Below are 22276 nucleotides of genomic sequence, written 5' to 3' on the forward strand. Positions count from 1 at the left end.
AGTTGACCCGAGGTCTCCCGGGTCTCAGGAAGTGGGGGTGCCAGGCACGAAAGGATCTCCTGGGCACAAACGGGGGCCCTCAGCTTGCTGGGGGCTGGGCAACACTTGGCGAGAAGGTGGCTCTATGGCAGCAGGGCCGGCGGGACCGCGGGCGGGGAGGGATCGGCGATAACCAGGCTGGGGGCAGGGCCAACCCGGGCGGCTCCCCCGCCCTACGGACCCAGCAAAACCCTCCCTGCGGGAGCCAGCCCCGCCCCCGGCGGTTGCCGCAGGATGACACGGAGCAGGCCAGGGCTCCTCCCCTTTGATCGCAGAGCGGCCGCGCAGCACAGCGATCGGCGGGAGCTCCGCCCGCCCTGGGGATAGGGGCGGGGATAGAACGCGGCGCGCGCGGGCGCCGTACGTGCCGGCCGCGCGGTGATTGGCGGAGCCGGGCGGTGACCGGGGGCGGCGCTGGCGGCGGCGCTGGCGGGAGATTGCAGCATGGCGGCGGTGGCGGCGCCCGTCTCCGCGGGGGAGTCGCTGTGGCCGGAGGGCTCGGGCGCCGAGGGCGGGTTCGTGCGCGCGGTGCTGGCGCTGCCCGACAAGCCCGACACCACCGTGCGCTTCTTCGAGCGCGGCGAGCACTACACGGTGCACGGCGGGGACGCGCTGCTGGCCGCCCGCGAGCTCTTCCGCACCCGCGGCGTCATCCGGCTGCTGGCGGGGGGCCCAGGTACTGGCGGGGGCCCGGCGGCGGGGGGGGCCCGGCAGGGCGGCGCTGTGCGGGTCGGGGCGGCAGCCGGCCGGGGGGTAATCTCGGCTTGGGCCAAGGGCCGGGGCGCAGGGTGGGCGCCCCTGTGCTTGGGGACGCTGGGGTCTCGTGTGTGACTGTAGCTGTAGGTTGGGGTGTGCTGGGCTCAGCAGTAGAGTCTCCCCATGTGGGCGCTGCTCACAGGGTAACTGTGAAAGGACGTGGGGTGGGTGTCCTGCCTAACGCTTGCCCCCAGGTCAGTCCTGGGCTGTTCTCTGCTGGCCGCACAACTTCTGCATATCCACTTGTTATCGTTATGTTGTGACTGTAGCACGTTGCGTCCCTCCCGGCGCCTCGCTGATTAAGTGAACGTGCCCCTCTTCTCGTCTGGCGTGGGTTTGTTTTTGGCTCTTAAATGTGCTCCAGAGCCTTCTGATTAGCTGCCAAGGCCCCAGATTTGAACGCGCCTGCTGCTGGTGCATAGGATTCTGGGTCATGGTTGACATTTGAGGGACTCACTGTAAGAGAGTGAGCAGAAAGTGTGACCTCAATTATGTATGCATTTTTAACTATTTAGGAAGCTTCAACAGGTCCACAAATTTTTGCTGTGTCAGTATTGGGGACTAAACAATCATTACAACAGTGAGGATTTGTTAGTTAGCATTATACAGTACTGTAGTCATCAGATCACTCTATTTAACTGCATGTTGCCATATTGCAGAGAAAGCTTCTTTACCGTATCTGCCATGTGTTGTTTCTGGTGAATTTATTAAATTAAGTGAAATCTCAGATTACACATTTAACAAACCACCTATGCAGTGACCCCCATTTAAAAGTACAACCGAGAAATACAGGACTGGATAGATTAGTTGGAGAAGTGAGAGTAATGTGTTGGGGGCTGCCACCTGGGCTGGCTCTAAGCAAGAAATGTATTGATGTTTTGGGTTCAGGAATGAAAATCTCTTGTATGGTTGCTTAAGGGGATAAGACTTGTGGTTTAATTATGTTCAGTTAGGTTTAAAACACTTCTGAAAGATCTTGTGGGCCATGGTTCCAAACCTGTATTCATATTAGACACACACGTTGACATTTAAAAGTCTAAGCACTCATTTTAGACCAATAAGTGCTTATTTATAGATCTCAAGTATCAGGGGGTAGCCGTGTTAGTCTGTATCCACAAAAACAACAAGGAGTCCGGTGGCACCTTACAGACTAACAGATTTATTTGGGCATAAGCTTTCGTGGGCTAGAACCCACTTCATCGGATGTATTTATAGGTCTCTGGGTTGCTGTAACTTGTGCTCACTGGGTATTTCCCCAGTGGACCGTGGGTCAGCTAGGAATAGCCAGAGTATGACACGCTCCCCCCAGCCTTGCACCCAGGGTTGTGGGAAGGGAGATGTTGAAACTTGCTGCGCTGGCTCTACGCATGCTTGGAATTTCCATAATCTTAGGTATTTGTGGGTGGTTCCAGTTCCCCTAGGTCTGCAAAGTAAGTGTATTGGGACAGACTTTCCCCTAAATTATTGTGTGGCACCTGACCTGTTTGAAATAAAATGTTTGGCTCCAAGCTAAGAAGGTTGGATATCACTGCTTTAGGTGTCTAACTTTAGATACCCAAGCAAGAAAATTTTGTCCTAAATTCATGTAAGCACTCCTCTTTGCCTTTCCCATAATCCTAGGGTGATAGGACACTTGGAATTAAATCATTCCTAATGTATCCAGCCAATTGTGTAGTGCAATGTTACACCATGATTGGCAATATTTTTAATGTCCCCCCCCCCACCTCCCCCTCCCCCCCCAGATTGTAATAACTAACCAACATGCTTTGAGGCATAGTGCAGTCCAGGTACTGTTGTCTCTAGTGGCTGTAACTGTGAATTCCTGTTTGTGAATTGCATTAGGCTGTTTGCCAAGTAATGCCTTGCAGCAGTGAATTTAGCATGTTAATTATATAGTGCATAATTTTTTTTCCGTTTTCTCCCTGTGTTACTTATATTGTGAGCATCTAGATAAGCCCAAAGAGAATGATATCCAGAAAAATACTGCAATGTGAGAGGCAAACTTAGGCCATGTCTACACTGACAGTTTTTTTTACTGAAAGTTTGGTTGACGATCAAAAATGTGCTAAAAGAAAATCATTGTTGAATGTTCACGCTGTCTTCCTCTGTCAGCAGAGCGCATCCACACTTGGGGCAGTAGCATCGACAGTGAGAGTAATGCACTGTGGGTAGCTATCCCACAGTTCAGCTGTCCGCCTTCTGCCGCTAGGTCTTGTGGGAAGGCGGAGTGGATCGCAGCACATCATGAGTCTGGGCTCAGTGTCCCATGATGCATTGCTTTCCATCCCAGCATTCCATGTGCTTCTGTCTTTGGCTCAAGGCATTTTTCAGTGTTGCTTGTTTTCTGCTCGCCTTGCCACCTGTCTGAAAGAATGGATCCTGCACTGCTATCGGATGCTCTTCTAGCTGTCAGTAGCACATTGCGAACGGCAGTGCAGTTAATCGTGAAGTTCCAGTCTGAGCAGGATTCACAGTTGCCTGACCTGCTGTGTGCCATGAATAGAAGCAATACCACATAACTTTTGGCATTCACGGAACCACTGAACATGATGGACTGTCGCTTTTGGGCACGGGACCCCAGCACTGAGTGGCGGGATGGCATCTTATGCAAGTCTGGGATGACTGCAGAACTTTTGGGTGAGGAAAGCCACCTTCCTGGAACTGTGTGCTGAGTTTGCCCCAGCCCTGTGGCGCAGGGATACCCAAATGAGAGCTGCTCTCAGTGGAGAAGCGCATGGTGATCGCTGTGTGGAAGCTAGCGACTCCAGACTGCTACCAGTTGTTTGCAAATCAATTTGGAGTTGGGCAGTCAACCGTTGGGGCTGCGTTAACACAAGCGTGCAAGGCCATTAATTGCATCCTGCTATGAAAGACCATGACTTGAAATAGCAGATGGGTTTCCCTAACTCTGGAGGAGTGATAGATGGTGCACACTTTCCAGTTTTGGTGTTGGATCATATTAAAGAAGTTCTGTATTAAAATCACAAATGAGTTTGATACCCTGGAATTTAAACTATGGGGAATTACTAATGAAGAGGTCTCTTGGTTTTTGGTACTGTTTCTCTCCCTCTATGTGTGAAACTTGCAAGCTGCTAATTGCGTTAGTACATTCTAAGACAGAGTCTGTTCTCAAAGCAATTCACATAGAGAGAGACTCAAAGCAATACTCTGTAACAACAGAAACAGCACCCAGAGACTCCCCGCCCTTTTGTTGTATTAACAATTGTGATTAAAATAGAGATAGAGGATGTATATGGGTGGATGCTTGGTGTGGATAATAACTGAACGATCAAGGAGGTGCCAGCCTAAGAATCCAGTGTCCATTGGCTGAAGAAGGCGTCAAGTGGAAATAACCAGAGGACCCCCGGAGGGCAGACTGGAATCCACCCAACAGCCTCAAGAATGGGAGAACCAAAGAACAAGATAACATCTGGCAGCACGGAGCCATCAGGAATGTGCTATCTGCTGATTGATTCAGCAACAGCATGATGAAGCGATTCCCATAGACTGGCATAGGAAGAAATTCCTATAAAAATGGACTCTAGAAAGTGAGAACTTTGCGGTCTGATTCTGCAAACCAACTTCCGGGAGCATCAGATGAGCATCTGACAAGGCCTTGCTCCCTCCTCATGTCCAGGCCACCTGGCCAGTGGCTTGGCATGAGCAACTCTAAGGCTGGTAACTATGATAACAACCTTGCAGAACCTGTGTGTGTGTGTTTGTATGAATGAATGTGTGAATAAATATGAGACTGAATGGAATGTTATAGCTATAACTAACTGCTTACTATGATTCTTTCTGTATTCACAATAAATGTGGTATTTTGCCTTTTCCTCTTTAATAAGATCGTGCTGGTTTTTAATTTATTGGTATAACATCGGCACCATACAACCTTGTGACGGAGTACATCAATAGTAAGGGGTACTTCTCCATGGTGTTGCAGGCACTTGTGGATTGCTGTGGGCATTTCACTAACCTCAATATGGGGTGGTCTGGAAAGGTGCATGATGCATGTATCTTTGGGAGCACCAGCCTGTACAGGAAGTAGCAAGCTGGGGCTTTCTTTCCAGACAAGAAGATTACAGTAGATGTTGAAATGCCCATAGTGGTTCTAGGAGACCTGGCATACCCCTTAATGCCATGGCTCATGAAGCCTTACATGGGAAACCTAAAGAGCAATAAGGAGCGATTCAACAATAGGTTCAGTAGCTGCAGGATGACCATGGAATGCGTGTTTGGCAGATTAAAGGCGCGCTGGCGATGCCTTTATGGCAAGTTAGACCTCAATGAGGATAATATTTCCACGATCGTAGTTGCGTGTTGCACGTTGCCCAATATTTGTGATGGTAAGGGGGAAAAGTTTGCTCGGGGTGGACTGCTGCTTTTGAGCAGCCAGATACTAGGGCTATTAGAAGGGCTCACAACAGGAGACCGTTCAAATCAGGGAGGCTTTGAGGCAACAATTCGAAGATGAGAATCAGTAATGTATGTTGCTATGCTCTGGACTACAATGCTTAATGAAATCAAGTTTTGCAAGGAGGAACTTGTGATTTTTTGTGGCCTATGATTCAATATAAACTGATGATTTAGCTGCTTGTTTGTTTGTTGCTGCCATGTGTTATCACAATTTGCAGGAAACAGAGTTCATATAAAAAAAAAACTTCGTTTTTCTTGTACAAAAAAATACAGCACCACCCACGCCCACAATTGCTGTGGGGAGAGGAGGTATCAGAGGAGGGCCGACTTTCAGAGCTGTGCATAAGTCCAGCTGTCATTTGAAAAGATGTCTGGGGGGTGGAGTGAGCAGGAAAGCAAGAAGTCCCAGACAACGGAAAGGAATTCACGGGTGGAGTTTGGGGAAGTCATGGGAAAGAGTTCTGAATATGCTGGTGGGGAGGACAGACAGGCATCTGCTCAGTTTGGAGCGTTATGAAGAATGGTAGCATCTTGGTCTGTTTCTCCATAACTTTTATCATTCTCTCTATTGCATCCCTGTTGTAAGCCTCATATTCTTTTCTTTCCTGCCTTTTGATTTCCCTCCACTGCCTGTGTTCCCTGTTTTTTGCATCTGAGCATTGCATGACCTCCTGGAATGTCTCTTCTTTGCTCCATCTTGGGTGCTTTCTTATCTGTTGGAGGTGCTCTGCTGGTGTGTACAGGGTGCCTTGGAAGGCCACATCTGCAGAAGCACAAAGAACAATACACAGAAGCATGATTAAGTACATGCAGAGGATTGAAACAGTACAGTAAAATACACCTCTACTAACACACAAATCACCTCCTCACTGACCAGCATGGTGAGTTTATCCCAGGGGGAGGGACGTTCTACATCAGGAGAAAATCAATATGAAAGGGTCGCAGTGCAGTTGACTAGGGACAATATTCTAAATTTTGCACCCTTTTCCACAGACGGGGGTTATTGTAGCAGATCGCTCACTCCTGAGAGTGAGCAAGCGTGCATCTACTACACACTTGGAGATTCCATCCCGGTCCCTATGCCATTTGCCTGTGTGCTGCTTTGGTCCCTGCAAGTGTTTGCAGAATGGCGTGGGAAAGTTTCCTTCAATGGGGGAAGGAACACAGAAGCTCTGCCAAGGAACCTTTGGCAGAGGATTGGCGAGTACATCCAGGAAAGTTTCCTAGAGATCTCTGGAGGATTCCCATGAAATCTCAGGGTGCATCAGCACCTTGTTCTGCCATACTGCTTAGCTGCACAGGGGAATGTCCAGCACACAGAAATACAGCCAGCCTTATACATTTCTATGCTATCAACCCACCTCCACACTTCACAAAGCAAAACCAATTACCAGGGGTCTCCTCTCATCCATGGGGCTACTGGTGGTGGAGGTGGGGTCGCCTCTGAAGATAGCATCCAACTCCCTATAAAAATGGCAGGTCTGGGGCGCAGCGCCGGAGCGGTGGTTTGCTTCCCTCGCCTTCTGGTACATGTGCCTCAGCTCCTTGGTCATTGCTCTGCATTGTAGCATGTCCCAATCATAGCCCTTTTTTGCCCAAGCTTCATGAAATCTGCCCATAGGTATTGAAATTCCTATGGCTGGAGTGCAGTTGGGACTGCACAGCTGCCTCTCCCCAGGTCCAGCAGCTCTGCAGTGGTCCAAGTGGGAGAGCGTCTGCTGTGTGGAACAAGGTCAGCTGGGAAGATGTGATATGAGCTCTCCATGCCGAGCAAACAGCATGTTGAATTTCAAAAATTCCCAGGGCTTTAAAGGAGGAGGGGTGGACAGTTACTTGCCTGGCTGTAGGGCAGCAGTGTTGGAACCGCTGACCAGAGCGGTCGGGATGGGCATTGTGGGACACCCCCTCAAGGCCAATTACAGCAATAAAATAAAGTGTGGTGTCTATACAGGCACTTTGGTGTCGAAACTTTTCTGTAAAAAGCCCTGTGACTCTCTTTGAGGTGTTTCTATTTTGTTGCTGACAGTGGCATTGCAGTGTGTAAACCTCTACTGTTTCATTGCCAAAAGCTGCCTTTTGCCGACCAAACTGTGCATTGTAACCAGGCCTTAGTATTGTGCTCGATCAGGAATTGCTTTAAGTGCAGTAACTCCTCATTTAACGTCGTCCCGGTTAACGTTGTTTCGTTGTTACGTTACTGATCGATTAGGGAACATGCTCATTTAAAGTTGTGCAATGCTCCACTATTATGTTTGGCTGCCTGCTTTCTCTGCAGCTGGCAGCCTCCCTACGCGCCCCACCTGCCCCAGTGCCTCCTACCCACCGGCAGATCCCGCGGATCAGCGCCTTCCCCCTCCTCCCCTGCCTACTGCCCGTAGCAGTCAGCTGGCTTGCGGCATTGAGGAGAAAGGGGCGAGGCTGGAGGAGCAAGGACTTGGTGCGCAGGCTCCCCCTCCTTCCCCTGCCTCCTGAACACCGCAAACCAGCTGATTGCCCTTGGCAGGAGGGAGGGGGGAGGAGCGAGGACGCGGCATGCGGAGTAAAGGTGGGGGGGAAAGAAGAGGCGGGTTAAGGGTATGGGTTTGGAGGAAGGGGTGGAGTGGCCGGGCCGAGGTTTGAGTCCTCTGCCCCTGGTGCTTGCAGAGTAGGGGAAGCTGCTGCTGCGCAACGTGCTTCTCTTAGCCTACAGCACCTTCAGCCTCCTTACCCTGCCTCACTGTCTCCAGTGCCAGTGGACTGTACCTGTGCGGGGAAAGTAGGGGCACCTCCCAATTGTAGTACTGTACGTACAATAAGTTTGTAAACACACAGCACATGCACACTACACCCCCACGCCAGCGATTCACTGTTGCTTTATGGCCCAATGGCCCTGCTCGGGAATAGGGCTCTACACCAAGTGCTTGCGACGCCACCAGCTGCCTGCAAAGCAGCTGCGGGCGGTGCACAGCAGAGGCCCTGCCTTGCTGTCTTGCTACAGAATAAATAATGTTTTATCTGCTCCCCCCCGTTTGCTGGAGGGAGGTGAGAACACAGGGGGCGGCAGCCCGCCCAAAGCAAGTTACAGGAGTAGCGTTCCAGCGCCTGCTTCGCTGGAGCAAGGGGGAGAAGTGGCGCAGAGATGCACAGAACCTGGCCCTGCTCCCATGAAAGTCTGTGAAATGCACAGCAGCTTCGCCATTCACTTTAAAAAAAAAAAAGGGGGGGGGAGCAAAACAACAATCTCTAGATGTGTTTTTTTGAGTTCAGCAAGAGGAGCAGCCGGACAATCCACCTTCTCCACTCTCTGACTCCACCACCTCAACCACGCTTCATACTCAGCAATGATGATTGTAATGTTAAATTGCTTGTTTAAAATGTATATAATGCTTTTTGTCTGGTAAAAAAAAATTTCCCTGGAACCTAACCCCCCCCTATTTACATTAATTCTTATGGGGAAATTGGATTCGCTTAACATCGTTTCACTTAAAGTCACATTTTTCAGGAACATCACTACAACGTTAAGTGAGGAGTTACTGTACAGTGTAATGTTACTAGTTCACATTCAGTAAAATAAATCTGAATGGCATGGTCACAATAGTGATAGTAATTTTTCCCTCACTTGTATCAAGAGGGAAAATATTGTTCTGTAATACATGGCTAAATTTTGATTTTTTTTATTTGCACTGTAAAGACTTATTGAGCTTGACAGTGTATTACAAATTCTAAAGCTCATAAAGGTTCAAATCCAGAAGATATTAAACATGCATGCATTTATATTCTTCCTTAGTTCCAGGTTTAAACTTAACCAAAACTTAACTCTTGAGTATCAGCTACAGTATTCAAATGTCCTAAAGTATAACTTCTGTTTTGAATGAAGGTCACATGTAAAACTTCATTCACACATTCCTTATGTGCTGCAGATGATCACCTCTTTTAATTACTTTAAAACCAGACTGAACAAAATACTAAACATCATGCTGTATGAGCAATCCTGCATTGGCAGAGAGAGAGCTTAACAGTGTGTTTCCATTTCCTCTGATTCTAATGTAACTCATTTGTATGGCTATTGGTTGAGTTCTGAATGAAGAAAACAATCTAAAATCCTGCTATAGTTGTAAGATTTGTAGGATAAGTGGGTGGTATACTTACTAAAGATATAAAAAGGAGAGAAAAGCTTCCAATTTGGTGGACTTAAGAGTAAAACCAAGAATTTTGTCAGCTACACATAGTTTCCTTAGGGTAGTGGGCTTTATGGTGATGTATAGGTTTTTTTGAGTTAATGTGCATGCTCTTTTATTTTATTTTATTTTTTATTGTGGCAGAATTCAGGTCACTATATAGTAGGAGGCTGTCCCTTGAATTAATGTGGACAACAGACTTTTTCATGAGTTGGTTGATGGAGATGAGTTATCATTGGTAGTACTCCCCTGAAGAGAAAACTGTAGCTTGTTTCCACTATCCTTGCTCAGAAAAACTATTGTGTAGTGCGAAAGACAAACTAGAAAATCTGAGGGTAAAACCCATATCAAGAGGGAAAAGTAGATCAATTTTATAGATTAGTGAAAATTTTTGAAATTGACTTGATTTCTTTCTGGGTCAATCAAGTTTTCTGCAGAATCTGTAGCTGTTCTTAACACTTGGAAATCCGCATACTCTTTACAACTAAGTGAGATGTTTTTATTTTGGTTCTTGGAATTTGTGCGTGCTTCTTCCTTGCTTGTCAAAATAATACTGTATCCTCTAAAGGTTATTAAATTTATCCTTTGCAGAGCTCTCAATTACAGAATGTATGTAAGAAAACCAATAGCTACTTTTACCTTACAAATATATTATTCACTTTTCCTCTTCCTGTAGGAAATCAGAAACTCGAGAGTGTTGTGCTTAGTAAAATGAACTTTGAATCTTTTCTGAGAGATTTACTTCTGGTTCGTCAGTACAGAGTTGAAATTTACAAGAACAAAGCAGGAAGTAAATCTACCAAAGAGAATGACTGGTATTTGGCATACAAGGTACAATTTTCTATCTCCATATGATTGAAGTGGAAAAAATGCAGATGTTTACTATCCTTCTATTCATCCAGTTTCAAACTTCCTTACAGACTTTCAGTGCCTCCAGTTGGCCATATGATTGTGGGGGGGGGGGGGGGGAGAGAATGTCCATTTTTTTTCCGTATGTCGCAGCATTTCCCCGCTACTCCAGGGTGGGTGGATCCTGCACTGCAGATGTGCCATATGATGCTCTGGGGGAGCTTCAGGACAACTGGCTTACTGTATAGCTGGAGGTTTAAATTCATATTTTTTTTCTGCAAGTATAGTCTTAATAGTTTGAAAAGTTAGAACCCTGTCTATTTTATGTACTGTGAGCATGAAGTATTTCATTTGTCCCTTTGTGCCTTTAAAAAAAAAAAAAAAAAGCATGTATATACAGCATATTATATTACTGTGTTTTACAGCATCAAAAAATCACTACACTACAGGTGCCAAAATGTTTCTATCCTCACGCTCCAAAGACAACATTGTATTAATCACATTTAGGCTTTCTTTGCAACCATTAGGACAAGAAATTTTTTTAAACCGAAAGCTGAAACTGTAGAATCTGAATGTCCTGTGGTCCACAAATTACAGGCTGGGTGTTTTGACACTTCTGGATTAGAGTAACATAATTTGAGACTAGAAAGGTAGTTCAAATTAATCTCTTAGTTTGAATGCAGTGTTGTAGTTGTGTTGGTCCCAGGATAGTAGAGACACAAGGTGGGTATGGTAATGTCTTTTATTGGACCAACTCCTGTTGGTGAGATGCAAGGTTTTGAGCTTACACGGAGCCTGGAAGAGATCTAAAGAAGAGCTTTGTGTATATTCAGAAGCTTGTGGCTCTCACTAACAGAAGTTGGTCCGGGTAAAAGATATTACCTCACTCCCGTTATCTTATTTTAAAAGCAGTTTCAGATTTCAATATAGTTTGGGAGTCCAGTTGCGTTGGGAATGAATTTTATTGGATACAAATTTATGTAGTTAATTATCATATTTGCTTTTATTTCTATTGCAGACTGCTTTTAAAGTTTGAGAAGTCTTAGAACACTGATTTCGCTGAAATGCAAAAAAACCCCAATTTGTTCTACTAACCTGGACAGTGTGTGTTCTGCAAAAGATTAGAAAAAAAAATTGTAGGGCTGTTCTAAGTTTTCTTTCTCAAATAGGGTTCTCCAGGTAACCTTGCCCAGTTTGAGGAAATTCTCTTTGGCAATAATGACATGTCGACTGCCATTGGTGTTGTGGGTGTTAAGCTATATACTGCTGATGGACAAAGAATAGTTGGAGTTGGGTATGTTGACACTACGCTCAGGAAGCTGGGTGTCTGTGAGTTTCCAGATAACGATCAGTTCTCAAACCTTGAAGCTCTGCTGGTTCAAATTGGACCTAAGGAATGTGTGCTACCAGGAGGAGAGACTTCTGGAGATATGGGAAAACTGCGACACGTAAGTGGGGTGAATATGTGGACTGACTGATTTATATTTGTATTAATTGAGAATGGGAAGAAAAAGCTCTGAAACAAGTTGTGAACTAAGATCGATAAAGGCTAAGAAATGAACAGGATTAATAAATTAACTTGAGGGAATTCTGGATGATACATACATCGCTTGTTGATTAAAACATGTAATCAACAACAAAAGATACTGTTAATCCTGGTCTACGCTCTCGAGTTAGATCTACGCAAGGCAGCTCATGTCAACCTAATTCTGAGTGTCTACACTAAAATGTTGCTCCTGCTGATATAATGCCCACTCTGCCAACTTAATAATTCCACCTGCGCAAGAGGCGTAGTGGTTAGGTTGACATAGTTAGGTCGACGCAGTGTCTGTATAGACACTGTGTTGCTTACGTGGACTGTTGCCCCACACTGACAGTTAAATTGGTGTAAGCACTCCTGGTGGGGACATGCACCACTAACACAAGGAGTGTAGTGGGGACGTGCAAAAGTCTGTACTTCTGAGGGAATTTTGCTCGCACCCCCAAAAAATTCTGCACATTTTATTTGTCAATAAATAAATGTGGCTCCAGCATGGCAGTCGGGAGCACAGGCCCCTGGCTGCACAGAGATGGGAGATCATCCTACAGGATCCAAGTATGGGGGAATCCATGTGTGGGGTGAGAGAGTTCTGTGGGGGGGGGGGAAATGTGGATGTGGGCAGCTTGGTGGGAGGTGTGGGTGCCAGGGGGATCTGGATGCACAGGGGCTTGTTGGGAGGTTGCGGGGGAGGGGGCATGTCGGGTGGGGCTTGTGGGGATGAGACTCGGTGGTGGGGGGTCCAGGTGTGTGAAGCTCGGTGGAAGGGTTCTGGGTGCAGGGATGTGCGGCTTGACCAGGGTATGGATATGGATGGGGGGGGTCCACATGCACAGGGGTTGGGCGGACAGGGGCGTAGCTCCCTGCAAAGTGACCCCTCCCCTGCAACTGAGGAAGGATGGGGGCAGGAAGTGGGGGGTGGGGTACGGAGCTTCCTGCAGCTGGGGGTGGGTCTGACCCCGCCTTGGCAGCTCCTTGCAGGGGAAGAGGAAGTCCTGTCCTCCTCCAGCCCAGCTGGGACTAGCAGCTCAGCCTGTTGCAGGGTAGGAGCCACAAGCCGAGGTTACCCCAGACCTGCAGTGATTGACATCTCCACCAGCTGCTCTGGGTCCCGAGAATGACACGCCCTCACTGTTGAGGGAGGAGTGGGGGTTGCGTGACTGCTCTTTTGGCTTCCCTTTGCTTCTCTGTCAGAAAGCCATTTCTCTGCGGGGAAGCAAAGAAATCTTCAGGGGACATGAATTCTGCATGCACGCAGTGGTGTAGAATTCCCCCAGGAATAAAAAGTGATTTAATTACTGCAGTGGCTGTACGGTAACGTAATTTAGGTCAACATAATTTTGTAATGTAGACATACCCTTAAAGTAAAAACTTATCTTTCTTCTCTCTGTATAGTCTAACAATTGAATACAGGTTAACAACTTGTCTTTGAGACTACTCTCAGTAGTTCACTTTCGCTCTCTTGAGAACTGGAAATGACTTACTATAACTTATACACAACAGATCATTCAAAGAGGAGGAATCATGATTACAGACCGAAAAAAGGCTGAATTCACAACAAAAGATATTGTGCAGGATCTCAACCGCTTGCTAAAATCAAAAAAGGAAGAGCAAGTGACTAGTGCAACATTACCAGAGATAGAAAAACAGGTGAGTAACTTGTAGCTGCTGTAGATAGAGTAGCGATTGATAATACATATTTTTTTAAAAATGGAACACTGTCAGTTGTCGACTGACCACTCTGCTTTTACTGTATTCCTTTCTTCCTGACTTTGTTTGTTAATCGGACTGTAAACTCTTCAGGACACAGACTGCCTTTCTGTTTGTCCAATATCTGGCATATTTGAGCACCACCAAAATGTGAACAATACTTTTTAAATGAGATATAGCAATAGTGTATAATTCTGATTTCACTGTAGTGGTGTCACGGCTTTCGTGATGCCAAATGTTTAGCGGGGAAGCTTGAAGTCTCTAAGATTCTTTTAAACCTTTCCCTGACTACTGAAACTACATCACCTTGTAGTTGATTCTTTAGTAGACACTTTTTAAAGGAAAACCCACTATTACTAGGGACTACTAAAGCATAAATTAAAAGTAACTTTAAATTTGCCATGGCGCATTTACATTTCTGTACATAAGGTGGTTATGGAATCCTACTCTTCTGCATGGGTTTATAAGTGGTTTTGGGTACTTATTCCTATAGTCTGAAACTTATCATAAAAAGAAAAGGAGTACTTGTGGCACCTTAGAGACTAACCAGTTTATTTGAGCATGAGCTTTCGTGAGCTACAGCTCACTTCATCGGATGCATACTGTGGAAAGTGTAGAAGATCTTTTTATACACACAAAGCATGAAAAAATACCTCCTCCCACCCCACTCTCCTGCTGGTAATAGCTTATCTAAAGTGATCACTCTCCTTACAATGTGTGACCAGAGAGATTGAAGTGATGTTATCAGCCACACTATCAGAGGCTTGTTCACCTGCACATCCACCAATGTGATATATGCCATCATGTGCCAGCAATGCCCCTCTGCCATGTACATTGGTCAAACTGGACAGTCTCTACGTAAAAGAATAAAGGGACACAAATCAGATGTCAAGAATTATAACATTCATAAACCAGTCGGAGAACACTTCAATCTCTCTGGTCACGCGATTACAGACATGAAAGTTGCGATATTACAACAAAAAAACTTCAAATCCAGACTCCAGCGAGAAACTGTTGAATTGGAATTCATTTGCAAATTGGATACAATTAACTTAGGCTTGAATAGAGACTGGGAGTGGCTAAGTCATTATGCAAGGTAACCTATTTCCCCTTGTTTTTTCCTACCCCCCCTCCCGACGTTCTTGTTAAACCCTGGATTTGTGCTGGAAATGGCCCCCCTTGATTACCATACACATTGTAAGGAGGGTGATCGCTTTAGATAAGCTATTACCAGCAGGAGAGTGGGGTGGGAGGAGGTATTTTTTCATGCTTTGTGTGTATAAAAGGATCTTCTACACTTTCCACAGTATGCATCCGATGAAGTGAGCTGTAGCTCATGAAAGCTTATGCTCAAATAAATTGGTTAGTCGCTAAGGTGCCACAAGTACTCCTTTTCTTTTTGCGAATACAGACTAACACGGCTGTTACTCTGAAACTTATCATAGAGACCTCTAAATTAATGCTCTCTGTTTTGGTTCCCCATGGAATAGAATCCCATTTTAAGGTCCTGATGTGACATTCAAAGCTCTTTAAGAAATTGGGCATAGCTGCCTGACAGCACGTGTGCCCTCACGCTGACTTGCATAACACTTACTTACTCTCAAGGAAACAGTCACGTTTTTATAGGAGGAAGCTTGTGATTGCAGGAGAGGGCACCTTTCCAAGAGTTGGAATTATACTATAGAATTCTATCCCAGAAGGAATAGGAGTGACTGCAGGCCTTGTGCCTTCTTAACTAATTGAAAATCTCATTTCTATGACTTAATGTTCCTTAAATCTTTAATTACACATTTAGGTTAGTCATAGCAAATGGAATCGGCCAGCCAGTCCAGTTTCTGCATGGCTGACCTCTGCATATGTGAGAACATCCTGTGTTTTTTGTGCTGTGGCAACTGTGCAGTGACCTTTCCAGGCAAAAATCTCATGGGAGGGCCAACCTGCCTGTCACAGCTAGGCACCATAGACTATAATGCAGGTTAGGAATGGTAAGGGTGGTAAGGAGTAAAATTCTGCATGGGTTACTTAATTTGTTTGTGACTTTTTGCAGTAGGTCACAAGTGGGAGAGGTGGTGGTCTCATGTTCCATTAATGGTTTCTTCAACTTTATGGCATCTACGTGATGGCTCTCGGGGTCCCCAGCCCTGAGAGTCACCTTGTTACCCTCCTGCCTCTTTACATAGTATCCATACATACAGTTCACAATAAGTTTAGTTATCAGTGTGATTCTGGCTTTCATTTAATCTTACATGACCTCATATCTGGATAAGTACCATGAAAGTGGTGTGCTAGGTGTAGTGAGTTTGTCAGGCCTCTTAAGAGTTACTCTTACAGAACAGTGAACACTTTGCCTGTTGGCACTGAGGGTTTCCTAGGGTCACCGTTCATGTGTTAGGAAAAGGTATGGTTACTTCTGCGGCTTGAACAGCCTCAAGAGAGACAGAAGGGTAGTTCTTTTTGGGTGGTTCAGGGAGTGAGCCTGTGTGATGGTACCATGGGAGCACCAGTAACAGCTTCTTCCATAGTACTTCAGTGAAAACAGATGCAGACTTTAAACACTTGTATAAGCATATGCAGTATTAAGCAGTTTCTCACAAAAATATTCCATTCCCCTTTGGTCTCATTTGGATTTGAGATGGGAGCCAGGGATAGTACCTTTATCTCCTACCTAACTACTTCAAGATACTCGGCTTTCGAAAGCTGGATGCACATGCAAAGGATACTTACTTACTTGCCAATTGTTCTTCTCAAGAAGTTTAATCCTGTACTTTATTTCCTAATTTTTTTATGGTTTGTTGGCAAACAGCCATAACAAATGTAAATTTTTTTTTGTTTCTGAATATTTTGAACATATATTTAGCGCATGCAGTATTTATATACTAAAATACTTTGTATTTTGTAATTTCTAAGGTTCCTGGTAACCAGTTCTGTGGAAGTGCATGAGACACATAGGCTTTATCTTCACATGTACGGGATTTTGTAACTCAACAGAGGTTTGATGACCCTGAGTGTAACCCAAGTTCCTAGGGCATTATGAATTCCTGTTTTAGGCTAAAGTCTCATCAGATAATCAGAATTTTTGTTTGCTTTTTGATATTTTTTTAAGTTGACGTGGCTCTGAGGTGCTACTTTTGGATATTGTCATTCTATAAAAGCATCTGTTGTCAGAACTAGTTTGTTTTACTGTAACACACCTTTGTAACTTTAGGTTGCGATTTCATCCTTGTCGGCCGTTATCAAGTATTTAGAGCTCTTGTTGGATGAATCTAACTTTGGACAATTTGAATTGACTAGCTTTGACCTCAGTCAATATATGATACTGGATAATGCAGCTGTTCGAGCCCTTAACCTTTTCCAGGTAAGAAACAAACATATATTTAAACTAATGAACTTGCTTCCAGTTTAATTCACAAAAGTATACACTTTGCTACTTGCAAATACAGACTACCCCAAAAATCCTTTATAGCGGTGGTGCATAATTGGAGATTCTGATTTCTGGTTTCTATTTTTTTGTGTGTTTGGCCACTCTAATGCTGTGTAATTTTCTCGAAAAAAGCAAGCAGAGTGGGGGACTTTATCTAACCCCCCCCCCCCCCCCCCAGGAATTCCCAGCAGGCAGAGCCAGAGGGGTTCCCATCTCCAGTGTCTGCAGCTTAGTATTTTCAGTCTCATTTATTTGCATGCAGAATCCTACCTTACACGGGGGGCTGGGGGGAAGGGGCTTGTCACAGTGCTCCTCGTATTGAGCAGGAAGTGATGCAAGATGCAGCTGAAAGCAGTCAGTAAACGGATTCCTCTGAAAGTTCTGCCAAAGAAACCTTGACATGTTTAAATGGGCACTGTCAGCATAGCCTTTTTAAAAACAAACGGCCGAATGTCGCTTTTGGTGTATTTGCTGACTATACCCACAGAGAAGTAGTTCAAACACTGGTGTAGGTACTGATTTCACCTGTTGTATTTTTTTCATACCAGATTCTGTGTAGTGCTCCTTGGCCTGAGCTACAAAGTATATGCATTTTGGGGCCCATGGAAGAAGCCCAGGGAGTAGAGTACTACTTCCCCACTCCACAAAGGAGAGGCTCCTGGAGATTCCAGGGAATAAAGAACTCAGATCTGGCACCTAGGCTTGCTAGCCCAGGGAGAAGGGAGAAGCCTGAACATTCTTGCTGCCTTCTCCTGCTATGCCCAAGAGTTTAGGGAGGGGAACCTCTGCTCCATTCCCTTCTCCAGCTTTATGCAGGAGTTCTTGGGATTGGCACCCTCTAAACTTCTCTCCTTCCTGAGTTCCTGCCTGGGAGACTGGGACAGATGTAATTTTCTGACTAGATTCTTGGCATTGGGAGGACTCTTCCCATCTAATTTTAATCATTTGAAGATGGGCTTTTATTTAAGGGAGGTGTTGCATAGAGCAAGCTCAAAATATAGTCCTAAAAGTCCCCAATGCAGGGGATCAAAAAGTAGCTTAGTAAAATGGCACCTTGTTTACACAATAGATCTACTGACTTTAAAATGCAAATTCGCTGAAGTGGAATGTTTCACCAAATCTATTACAGATTTCACAAAAGTCTTGTTGAAACAGGTAGGTTTCTGTTGGAAACTTGCTGGTGTTCCAGGGACCCTGCTGGGTCTGGCACTCAAGGCTTCTGAGCTCCCGTTTTCAAGCCTGGGCTTCCAGGGTCCCTGCTGTGGAGCTGGGAGCTTTGATTCCTAGAATCAGGTTCCAGAGCCACAGGTTTTGGGACAGCCCCTGCCATACAGACTACACCAGGGTCAGGCATTCTCAGGGCTTTCAGCTGGCCCAGAAGATTGGAAGTGCTGGGGTCACCAGCCTGAGGCAGTCTGTATGGTGGGGCTGCCTCTGTGCAGCAGACCCTGGGAATTGGTCCTATGACCTCCAGGCTCACAGTTTAGTGTCAGGGACCCTGGGTGATCGGAGAATCCTGTCTCGAACAGGGAGCCCATCAGCCCCAAGAGCTCCAGGGCTTATTGCAGTGGAATCCTTGTGAGTTTCATATTAGGATTCAGTGAATGACAACATAGGGGCTTGGCTACACTTGCAAGTTAGAGCGCATTAAATCAGCCCCGGGTGCCCTAACGCCTGAGGTGTCCACACAGGCAAGGCACGTAGAGCGCCTGGACTCTACAGCTGGAGCGCCCCGGTAATCCTCCTCCACAAGAATCATAGAGCTTCCTGTGTCCCGGCTGAAATGCCGGGGTGTCAGTGTGGATGACATGTTGCATTACTGCACTGCGATTGGCCTCCGGGAATGTCCCATAATCCCTTGAAGTCAAGTGGCCATTCTGGTCATTGTTTTGAACTTGGCTGCAGGCATGTGGATATCCCCTTTCAAAGCTCCGTTTCTGACAGCTGGCATGCTTATCTGCTCCGGGACACACAGCAAACCATTACTGTGGAATTCTGCTGCTGCAGAGGGGTGGTGTGTGTGTGGAGGGGGGAAGGCGGGGGAGGGGGCGGTCCGATGTTGATTTTCCCCCTGCTGCTGGAGCACACCATATTTTGGTCATTCCAAAATAAAATTTTGATCTCTGGCTTGCCTAAAAATTTCAGTAACTTTGCTTTAATTCCAGATTGGAACAAAAGCAAATTCTGAAACAACTTCTCCCTAACCGAACACCCTGAGTTCCAGCCAGCTTTACTTGCTGTATTCCTTATTTCTGTTAGCATTGCAGAGCAATATATCTTTCAGAGAACAAGATGGATTTTTTTTGTCTTTTGCATCATAGTTGGTGTTAACCAAACTCCCAACTGTAGAATATTGTGACCACCCAAAACACGCAGCTTGTCATACAGATTTGCTTTTGAATTTGCAGAATGTCAGAGGAGTTGCCTCTCTTCTTGTAAACCAAGCAGATTTGATTTGAAAATCACCTAGACACACTAAACAAGAATCTTGGCTATGACAGTTTTCAGATTAAAAATGTGTTTTTAAATACAATTTAGCTATTTCTAAGACTTAACTTGTAAGTGATACATTAGCTGCAACTTCGGAACCAGAGTAATTACAGGGTGAAAACAAAGCAGTTCAGACAGCAAAATTAAGGACTTGACTGCTTTGTTTTTTTCCTCTCTGTACTTACATCAGGGGAGCACTTTCAATCAATTTTTCATGGGATCTTTCTTTTACCCATGGTGCTCAAAGCTTTGTCCTGGTTCTCGCTGCTATAATTAGTACAATGCAACATCTTGAGCTAGGATTGACAGGGTGTGTCTAAGTAGGTAAAATGAGCTGGAAACAGCTCTCTCCAAAGACAATGGATGTGGCTCAATAAACAGCCTATGCATTTGCTGCCTTATGGGTAAGGCACTTCCTAATCTGTCCTTGGATTGCCAGCCTGGGAACAAAGAGGTCTGCCACATGGCACTACTGCTTGAATGTCAGGCTTTTCTCTCTTGACTAGTGTTTTTTCTAAATAGAAAATCTGTTATGAAGTCTGCTCTGACATGCTTTACAATTTGAATCAATCACTCTGTGAGGCAGGAAGTTTCTGACTGATAGCGCAGCTGATGTCATGTAGTTCCTCATGCTGCCTGAGCCATACAGTTGTAATGTAGATTGGCAAATGCAGAAAAATAAAGTTTGCTAGGAAACTTTTGAAGAGATGCAAAACCAAATATCTGTTCTACTGTCTGTCAGTTGGCTAGCTATGTATTTTTAAACAAACACTTTAGCTATTACATACAATAGAGTAAATATTTCATATACGTGAAGTGCCAGTGTCTGTTGTAACAAGAAAGTAAACTGTTATATAAAGTATTTTGGAGTTGGCATGACAAATTTTAAAATAGTGTTAGGTCTTGGGTCTGCTTGCACTCAGCTTGATATTTCATAGTAGTATACAGTTCTCCGATATGTTGACTGTGGCTATTGTACTCTGCCAAAATAAGATTCTCACTTCCCAGCATTTTAAACTGATATTCTACCTTGCTGAATTCCATTTCTCTCTTCTGGACACTTTCTCCATTACTATAGTGTGTCTCTCTCTGATAGTGAAATCAGATCTGAGACTGGATTTCCATTTGAAGCCGTTTGATTTTAATTATAGGTGTGCGTGAGAGGGTGAGAGAGAAGAGATCAAGACTACAAACCCCTCCACCCAAGCTGAGACTTGAAGGCCTTGAAGCAGATGTATCAGCTATTTTTGAGTGTTAAATGTGTCTGCGAATTTCCTGCTGGCTGAATTTTGTATAGCTCATTTAAAAATATAAAGCTGTGCGGGTGCACACAGCAGGTCTGCAGTTAATATCTAACCAAGGACTGAAGATAGTGTACTATAATCTGAACAGACCTGGTTTAAAGGTTGTAGCCTATAGTACCACAAAGTGCCATTATTCTGCTAAATTTCATTGGGTCAGAAATGTAAAACTAGAAAACTCAAATGTTCTACCAAGCTGCAGTCATCGTTTTTTTTGCCATACCCTCTATTTTTAAAATCATTTCTACATTTTTCTTTCCAGAGTTCTGTTGAAAATGCCAACAGTGCACAATCATTGGTTGGGTTATTAAATAAGTGCAAAACTCCTCAAGGACAAAGACTGGTTAATCAGTGGATCAAACAGCCACTTACGGACAAGAACAGAATAGAAGAAAGGTAAACATACATATTGGTATGCATCTGATCACTTCACTGCAAATCCTTACACTATAGATAGGAGTCTGGTCACGCTTTTTTTAGCAAATATATTATTTAGCCATATATTTATCAGAAACAGCTGTTCAAGGTTGAAGTGTTGACTTTCTATTGGAGAATAGACTAACGAGCACTTAGAGATTTCTGTAGAGGATAATGTAAATTTGTTTACAGAATGTGTTAGGTGGTGCATTATACTTGGAGCAAAGGGCTTTTTTTCTCTAATCGATTTATATCTAATAGAAGGATTACTGTATCAGGTCACTAAGCTAAACCCTCCCAGTTATAATCCTTTATACTTAATCATATATCACAAGTTACAGGGGCGTGGAGCCACAGTAGGCTTTACAGTTTTGAACACTTGAGACTCAGGCTATGTAAATGCAGCAGCCACTTTCTGATTCTTATCTAAAAGTAAACTATACGCAGCATGAATACTCCGGTCTCCCAGCCCATTCTGAAAATGCCTCCGTTGTGTTAACAGAACATTTAGACACCTGAGTGATCACTTATATAGGATAGCACATCTAGATCACACCATTAGGAATGTTACCTTCTGAGTGGAGGGACTTGTCCACCTTTTATAGACGCTTACTATGCAGATCAATACTTATGCAGATCAAATACTCCACACGCATAAATAGTCCGTTCTATCTTGGGGCTTTATGCTGCAGCCCATCACCATAATATCTGAGTGCCTTCTATGTAAAATCAATAATAGTATCAAAATCCTTGGGGTACTTCATGGAACTTTTGGCACACTCCCACTCAGTGTGAATGGTTAGGTAGCTTTTATTTCCTCCTAGACATACAGGTTGAAGGTCAGAGGATGTGTTTGAAAAGTAACTTGTTTGCCTTGTGCATCTTGGTCATAATCTTTCTATAAGCAGACAAATGAAATTTTTGATACTTCCTAAAATAACTGAGTTATCCTTTCATGTTCTCAGATGGATAGCAGGTTTGTGTGTGTATATGTACATTTTAAAATTATATTGCAAAGCACAGAAATGGAGGCCAGGAAATTCTGATTTTAACTTTGAAATGGCCCCAAAGGCTGGCTTTCATATGGTGCCTTGCCGATATTGCTTGACATACTTATATAAAACACTGTATATGCTGCAATTAGGGCTGTTGATTAATCGCAGGTAACTCACGCAAATAACTC

At 44.7% G+C, this 22276-nt stretch overlaps 1 protein-coding gene across 1 annotated transcript in view; it reads left to right on the top strand.

Moving 5' to 3' along the window:
- Positions 1-467: 467 nt before the first annotated feature.
- MSH2 (mutS homolog 2) overlaps positions 468-22276 on the top strand; it is a 100906-nt gene continuing 79097 nt past the window's right edge. The window contains exons 1-6 of the mRNA XM_074949395.1: positions 468-715; positions 10045-10199; positions 11387-11665; positions 13258-13404; positions 16670-16819; positions 20939-21072. Of these exons, the coding sequence (XP_074805496.1) occupies positions 484-715; positions 10045-10199; positions 11387-11665; positions 13258-13404; positions 16670-16819; positions 20939-21072 (1097 nt within the window). The 5' untranslated portion in view covers positions 468-483. The remainder of the gene's footprint in view (positions 716-10044; positions 10200-11386; positions 11666-13257; positions 13405-16669; positions 16820-20938; positions 21073-22276) is intronic.

The sequence above is a fragment of the Natator depressus genome, chromosome 3 (assembly GCF_965152275.1).
Source record: "Natator depressus isolate rNatDep1 chromosome 3, rNatDep2.hap1, whole genome shotgun sequence".
NCBI lineage: Eukaryota > Metazoa > Chordata > Testudines > Cheloniidae > Natator > Natator depressus.